This window comes from Engraulis encrasicolus, chromosome 24, assembly GCF_034702125.1.
Source record: "Engraulis encrasicolus isolate BLACKSEA-1 chromosome 24, IST_EnEncr_1.0, whole genome shotgun sequence".
NCBI lineage: Eukaryota > Metazoa > Chordata > Actinopteri > Clupeiformes > Engraulidae > Engraulis > Engraulis encrasicolus.
Genome location: NC_085880.1, coordinates 49191146 through 49198772, shown reverse-complemented (window position 1 = coordinate 49198772; position 7627 = coordinate 49191146). Strand labels below are relative to the sequence as shown.

General features: G+C 41.4%; 2 protein-coding genes and 1 long non-coding RNA gene across 4 annotated transcripts in view; 1 reads left to right on the top strand and 2 right to left on the bottom strand.

Annotated features, from left to right (window-relative positions):
* Window positions 1-362: 362 nt before the first annotated feature.
* LOC134441165 (uncharacterized) lies at window positions 363-3575 on the bottom strand. 2 transcript variants are annotated; one of them, XR_010033106.1, is made up of 3 exons: window positions 3271-3575; window positions 1299-1843; window positions 363-870 (listed from the first exon to the last, which is right to left on the bottom strand). It is a non-coding gene; the product is annotated as an uncharacterized LOC134441165 (long non-coding RNA). The 2 variants fall into 2 exon arrangements; XR_010033105.1 differs by lacking the exon at window positions 3271-3575 and having other exon boundaries at window positions 1299-2279.
* LOC134441810 (uncharacterized) lies at window positions 2271-5663 on the top strand. Its single transcript, XM_063192212.1, has 7 exons — window positions 2271-2351; window positions 3609-3698; window positions 3967-4226; window positions 4336-4526; window positions 4635-4722; window positions 5125-5315; window positions 5420-5663. Exons 2-7 carry the CDS (start codon window positions 3609-3611, stop codon window positions 5623-5625), a joined length of 1026 nt encoding a protein of 341 aa, XP_063048282.1. The 5' UTR covers window positions 2271-2351; the 3' UTR covers window positions 5626-5663.
* Window positions 5567-7627, bottom strand: part of LOC134441811 (uncharacterized) — a 2298-nt gene continuing 237 nt past the window's right edge. Inside the window, exons 2-6 of the mRNA XM_063192213.1 lie at window positions 7263-7392; window positions 6720-6912; window positions 6408-6555; window positions 6057-6261; window positions 5567-5967 (exon numbers count right to left, since the gene is read on the bottom strand). Of these exons, the coding sequence (XP_063048283.1) occupies window positions 5660-5967; window positions 6057-6261; window positions 6408-6555; window positions 6720-6912; window positions 7263-7392 (984 nt within the window). The 3' untranslated portion in view covers window positions 5567-5659. The remainder of the gene's footprint in view (window positions 5968-6056; window positions 6262-6407; window positions 6556-6719; window positions 6913-7262; window positions 7393-7627) is intronic.

The following is a 7627-nucleotide window of genomic DNA, read 5'->3' as shown; positions in this document are numbered from 1 at the left end:
CCTTTTCTTTACCTGTGCCCAAGACAAGCCATGCACACTCTATAGCCTATGCACATTAAAGATAATGGTCACATATGGGCCTATTCACTATTTGCTGAAATTACTCAGCTACATTACACTGCTATGACATCACATAAAGCGTTAGTTACAGATTAAGACATAGCCATTACAATGTTGGTGACAGAAAGGTTAATATTGTCTCTGGTGACAGGCAAACAATGTCTTGGCCCTACAACACCCCCCAAGAACTAAACACAGTGCTTACACCTACCTTATTAAATACTTATGCACTGCATAACTCCCAACACCACTCATCACTTGAGCAATATAAACAAAATAAAGAAATAAGATAAAATAACAGATTAAACATTAAAACTTTATTGTCTGTTGAGATTCTTTCTGCTGAGGAGTTCTTGTAGTTGGTGGTAGAAGATTGATTCTGTGGTGTGGTGGGAGTTGATGGAGGGGGTGAGAGGGTCCTCTGTGATAATAAAGATGGCTCACCTAATAAGGTGGCATAAGGGCTAGTGCCACAGTGTCCATGGGCACCAAACAATTACAGACAGTTTGGGGGCACCACAAGAATATTGTTCATACAGGAGGCATCTGCCAGGCAGCCATCATAACATTCAACTTAAAGTTTAGATTACATTTCAGTGTTAAATTTATCAAATCTTAATTCTTGTGGTGGTCAGTGTAGAGAATCTAAAGTACGAGTGATGTCAAAGACAGCAGACAATAATGTTGAGGTATAAAGATGAAGTCTTGGGAAACTGTGGCCTATCCAAATCGAACTTGAGGGACACTGTCCGGTCGGAGAACAAAGTAAGAGTCTTCCGAACCAGATTCCAAATCAGGAACCTCACATTGCTGAGGAAGGAGACAGAAAAACAGGTATGAGTATACACATTTCATATGTATTACGTTGCAATATAGTTATGATGTAGTTGAGTATTTTCAGCAAATAGTGAATAGGCCTGCCGCACCCCATCTGCACTAAGGCTACTTACTTTTTTGAGACCTTCCGAATGATGTACTTACAGGGTTGCCGACAGGCCTATTAACTATTCGCTGAAAAAAATCGCTACTAAACATCATAACAATATTGCTATGACCAGGGCTCTAAATTCTTTTTTTTCATCACCAGCCAAAATGGCTAGTGGAAGTTAATCTTACTACCCAAACACAGTCTTACTAATGGGTCAAAGTGACTGGTAAGTTGGCTTTTTCTACCAATGAAACTCAAATCTCACCAGCGTTACATTTTTATGTAGTTAAGATTATGCATTTACACTTACTAAACCAACTTCTCTGTGGTCATCTCCAAGGCATTGTAGGACAGCAACTCGTCCCGCTACCACACATCATGAGCCTGCAGATATTTGAGATATATGTAAAGGGAGAGAGAGTAGAAAAGTCATTGATTGAAGGTTTCCCACTCTCGTGTTGAAAATACATGTGAAGAGTTCTACATCAGTCAACAATTAGCAAGTTCTGGAAGCTGTCCTGTTACATTCAATGATCATCACAGCTTGAAGGTTTCTCATGATGGACAAACACTACCTTCAATCACCACGACACAGCCAGTCACGTTGACACGACCAGCACTATCTACCCCAAGGGAAGCCAAACGACCTCGGAAGCGATACGTTTTGTCTATGCCGAAATCTGAAACAATATCAGACAAGAAAATGGGCCTTTTAAGAGACAAAAGGTGAGTGAGACACATTACATTTTTTCTTTCACTGTCAGTTCAAAGACGTAGAAAGCATACTCCATAACTACAACACTTGCATTACCTCATCTGCCACCTCTGCATATGCACATTGGTTGCTTGGGTCTCCTGTTTAACACACAAAGAACAAAACACAACACAACAACATTAGACACAGCCATTTATACAGCAATTAACAGACGAAAGTGACTATTATCCTTTAACATATATGCTAGAGGAACGGTGTGGATTCTCAACCCTTTTTGAATAGTTGTTAGAGCCCCTTCGTGTTAAATGAAAAAAGACCATCAACGCAGCACAGCCCCTGAGAACGTTCAATCACGTCAACGCAGAATGTCAGCTCGTGCACAATACTGGGTATAAAAGCAGAAATTTAGCGTCATTTTACTTTGAGGGTGATTTCAGTTGGAGAGAGACATAGTTAGCGCGCAAAATATAGCATTTCAGAGCATTTTAAGCATATTTTTCCATTTTTAATATTTTTCTACTTTTAATATTTTTCATATATTTTTTATAGCGGTCGTATTTTGTATAGTATATATTTTTATAGTGTTTTTTAAATAATCTAGATAGCTAGATAACGTCGTATAGTCAGGGAAGGGTGACTGCTCCAAAGGTGAGTCATATTTGGAGTTATTGTTGTCGTAATTATTAATAATTCCCTTTGTCGTGATTTACCGATGTGTCGTCAAACAAAGAAATTAAATTATTTTTCGAAACTTTGAGAACGGTAATTACTTAGCAGGTATCTTAGAGTAGCGACCATCTGTGGTGTAAATATTTGTGTGGAGTTTGTGTGTCATTATAGAGATTTACGGGCAGCATGGCTACAAATTAGATTTACGAGGGTTTATTTTGTCATGTATAATTACACAAATTATTCAATTGTTTAGTAGCCTACATTGTTGGCATTTCTTTGGTGACCTCAGTCATTGCCATTCTCCCTTCAGTCAGACTATAGACCAATTTTCCTCGTTGTCTCTTTATAACAAGCCAATTTGCAGGGATGAGACGAAATATCTTAACGTTTTGACAGCGATATGGGCCGTCTGTTAAGTTTTGTTTTTTTTAAATGCCGAGTATGTTAAACCGGCCTGCTGTTAGCTGGATATGAAGTTAGCGGTTGTGTGACTAGCTAACGTCAAGTCAAATTCTTGGAATATTCAACCAGCTTCCCGCGGGAGTCACCGGGTTCCAAGCACCACTTGCTCCACGCTACTTGTGACTTGTCCTGTGGCATCCTTACAAAACATCAGAAACCAATAACATTGGAATAAGTGCATACATAAGAGCTCACTTACCACAGCGTTTTTGAGCAACGTGCATTGTTCTTGTCCACTCTCCCTTCAAGCTATAGTCGTTGAGCTAAAACAAGACAGATCTCGGTGTCAGATGCATCGCATAGCCTAGCATAACCTACTGTAGCGCAGAAGCATCGAGTCGATGCGACGTTTGTTTAAACGACAAACTGAAGTTGTTGCAAGTTTTTCTTGCGGAATTCTTTATGAAGTTAGGAAGTGCTCAGCAAAACTTACCGCTGTCTGTGGGTGTCGATGTGTCTGTCTGCAAGATGATCTTCGATACAGTGGTGTCATCGTGGCTCATGATGAATTGATCTATGCGCAAGTTATTGTTGAAGCCCGGCTTTAAATAGCAGCTACGTAAGGTCGTGAAGCACGCAATGATACGTCATGACACAATAACTTCACGGCATACGCAGATCCATGATAAAGTCCCTGCAGTCTCTGGCGCCATCTACTGTATTTTTATATAGCTGACAACTTCCAACACTGTCAAAGCATCTTCATGATTCTGTTGTATCTTTAAAGCTGTTGTCTAATGTGGCCAAATCTTAACTACTATTACAATGCAGATGGATACATACGTCCTGTTTTTGGGCTCCAAGAGGGTGACTGTCAGACCAGAAGACCTCACCACGGACAAGATCAGTGTCATATTTCAAGTAAGTAACCTATATCACAGTCCTGTGTAATTTCATTATGTTATTTTAAATGTCACAGATCCATTGGTTATATCTGCTATTATGAATAAAACGTTGTTAGCAAATAGTCCAATCAATAGCAAAAAAAATGATTCACACTTTTTATTGAACATACTTTTTTGAAGGTCAGAAGTTGCAGATTTCCAATGCATTTTGCCATTCAGTGGGTAAAAAAAAATTGCAATACAAAAATTGTTTTCCTGAATGTGAGTTACCAACTATCACACAGGTGCTGAAGAACACGGTGTACTTAACCGATGACCATAATGTAGCCATCTTCCCCGAACCCGATGGCCACTTCATCTCTGTGGACCTGGTGGACCGGGGCCACTACGAGGTACATGGAGATGCGTCGGCAGCAGCAGCAGCAGCAGCACCACCACCACCACCACCACCCGCAACAGCAACAGCTGCAGTGGAAGGTGGAGCGAGATTTTCGTTCCAGCGACCTGTGGCCAGTGCTGTTGCCCGGACAAAGGCATTTCAGAGGTAGGCTATAACATTATTGTGTTATTGAATTTTACTTGTGTTTATGATTTATTCACAAATGTCCAAGTGTCCTTTAACTCTTTGGATTGTGATTGTACTGTGTGTGTAGGAATATTTACATCGGTGAGGTAGTGGAGGGGAAGCTGGAATCCAACAAAACGCTTACTGTGCGTTTTTCTGAGTTTGAGGCGACTGTGCCGTCCATCCTGGCCAAAGTGTTGGAGGCGCTTGGTGACCCAGAGGACATGGTCCTCACTGATGGCCAGGGCAACGCCATTCTGGATTCGGAAGGCACCAGAGGTAAACCTGAGATAGGCATTTATGTTTGGCTGAGATAAAGAACTATAATAAAAAAAGAATAAGGAGTTGATACATTATGGATATTTGTATTATGTGCCGTCACTGCAGGATCCAACTTCTGGAAGCAGAACTCCAGAAAAATCTTTGCCATACCAGAGAGTCAGCTGGGCCAGACTGGCAAAAGGAGGCGCCTAAGGTAGTCTTTTGTCATAAAAGAAAAGTATTCTATTTTGAGAAACATGATTGGAAAAAAATCTGAAACAATCTCAAAATCACTCAACTTTGAGAACAATGGCATTTGGGGGCTAGCCCTGTCATTTGTTTATTTGAATAGGACAATGTATTTGTAAGAAATATGACTAAATATCATTGCATGCGTAAAAAGCTTTGCAGCCTTCATGGGTAGAAAATGTCTGCTGTGTTTATAATTAGACAAACTCGCTTTCACTTTGTGTGTTACTTTTCTGTTGTTTAAAATTAAGACAAGAGTCAAAAGTTACCCCAAGATCAACCTTCAAATGGACTGTGAATCCCCACTCCTTTGTTTACATTTCTATTGTTCAATAATAATACTCTGAAAATTCAAAATGTTTTTCAGTCGTAGAGAAGACAACTACCAGGACGTGCTGACCGACATTGAGGAGGTAATCGAGGCAGCCCAGGGCCTGAGGGAGGTCACCAAGACCCTCAAGGAAGCCACGGCCGGGACTGGCAGGACAACACTCCTGTGCCTCCAAGAGGGAGAGGTCAATGCCCTGAGGACAGTCTTCAGCTGCCTTGTGTGCACAGGTTAGTACAACGTTACTTATATTCATAAAGACTGTAAACTACACACACAGGCCTAAGGTAAAATAACTAAGACCTGCCAAAATGTTATGTTTTTTAATCTACAGGTCCTGTGGAAAAAGCCGTGTTTGCATCTTGCTGCAGGAGCATCTTAGGATGCAGGGAGTGCATCCACAGGTGGGACCAAGGGCACGATTACTGTCCAAAATGTAGGTCCCCTGTGGACAGCAGGGTAATTACTGAGGTGGCGGGTTTTGATGAGGCCATGGCCGTGCTGGCAAAACTTTTTAAAAAAATAATAAAACAATATTGATTTCAACACGATTCACAAGTATTTATTTATGTATTTACACTGCATGCATGTCGGACACATGAATGAGATGGAGCATTGCCTCTTGAAATATGGTGTAGTCCTGGTTGACCACTGTATCAAACAGTTGGGATAGGTCTGGGAACCTCTCCCCAAACAGTTGCTCCGCAACACCTCGCTGGTCCTCAGAGGGAAACGGGTCAGAGCCAAAGGCTGACACCCACGTCAGAGATGACCCCAGCTCCTCCTCATACCCTTGTGCTGCCTCAGTTGCATTGGGTAGCAGCTCAGCAGGGCAGCGAGCTGGACACCCAGCAGCCGCCAGGTTGTTTGGTATCCCTCTGCCTAAAATGGGTAAAAATAAAGTTTTAAGTTTCGTACAACCTTTTTTTGTCAGATACAAACTATTACACTTGTAAGCTATTACACTTTACCTGGTATTCTGTGTGCATTCCAGGACTGCACAACTCGGGCAAGTCCAATTGCACTGACTTGACAAGCCAAATTAGACACGCAGAATTTGGTCATGTCGTCCTGCATGTCCAACAGTTCCTGGTCCTGTAGGTGGATGAGGGCCTGTTTGATCGGATAATTTACCCTGTTGTTGACCTCTGGCCAAATTCTCTCTACACGAAGGTTCTGTTTAAAACACACACACAAAGAAAATGTTTTGTATATGACACACTTCAGACATCTTTTTAACCACCCAAAAGTCATAAAAGACTGAAGACCGCTAAAATCGTTTTAAGCATGCTCCAAATAGAAGACCTAGTAGAAAAAAATACCTTTGAAGATGTTGTCTGAAGGTAAGGGAGTCTGTTGGTGTTGTGTCGGTGGTCAGCCAACTTCTCCTGCATATACAGTGTTAAGTAGAACTCCTTTCCGTGATCCACTCTAACCTGATCCCACATCCCATAGTTTACAACTGCTTCCCTGTATAAAAAAAGAAAGGAAAGAAACGAAAAAGGTCAGTGTAAATTGACATTGATTACTTAATGCATTAACGGATTAATCATTTGTAGGCTATCACTTGTAGGCTACAGCACATTTGCGTTTGAGCAGACATGTGACATTGATACAGAGGATTGCCGACTTGCCTGTAAACCCTCTCATAGATGACAAGATTGTTCTTCACAGGCATTGTCGATGTTGCAACAATTTTGCTGCTGAACCCGTCCACAGCCAACACATGGGTAACGCCAAACATGCCTAACTTCTCGTTTTGGTCCATATGCAGCTTATGGCCAGTATAATCGGCATGATAAGGGACATACATCAACACAAACATTCAGGTTATTTGCAAATATGATTAGGCTACTATGTAGACCTTCTGCTACACACACAACATTAAGCAGTGGTGGAAAATAACTAATTAGCCCTATACACTGAAGTATTGCACTTGAGTAGTTTTTATGTCAATTACACTGGGACCTACCCTGAGTATACTGAGTTAAAAAAAAAAGAGAGAGAGAGACAAAATGCCATGATGCAAAATAACATGACAGATCATGCAGGATGGCAATTAAGCACATTTACTACTTTACAATCTTGGATTAATGTAGGATGGGTTTCCACCTCTGACATTACAACTCATGATGTCAGCGATTTCAGAACTCATATTTGCGCACGCTTCAGGCCTACCTCACGACGCAGCTCGTTGTAAGGTTGATGGACGGACCGGAGGATCCTTCCAACTCGGGATTCACCAACTTTAACCCCCACAGATGACAGGTATCCCGTCATAAATTTCCGTCCGTACGTTGGACCGGTCTATGAACAGTAAATAAGCACACAAATGAAAATTCAAACAAATGTCCTACGTCAGGATTAGCCTACAATTATTACAGCTAGTCGGCTATAGGACATTGACAAGAGTATCTCATAACCAGACGGCAATTTGTTTGATACTCATCTGGGGCTTGTCTGGCCCTGAATCGACTACGAGACTCATACATCTCTGACAATAATATTCAAACACATGACTAGACTTAGACTAGGCCTACTC

Excerpts from the sequence above, each read along its gene's own strand:
- LOC134441810 (XM_063192212.1), top strand. The coding sequence starts at position 3,609 with ATGGATACATACGTCCTGTTTTTGGGCTCCAAGAGGGTGACTGTCAGA. Across the intron at positions 4,227-4,335 it reads CGGACAAAGGCATTTCAGAG|GAATATTTACATCGGTGAGG; the intron begins GTAGGCTATAAC and ends CTGTGTGTGTAG. Across the intron at positions 4,527-4,634 it reads GGATTCGGAAGGCACCAGAG|GATCCAACTTCTGGAAGCAG; the intron begins GTAAACCTGAGA and ends CCGTCACTGCAG.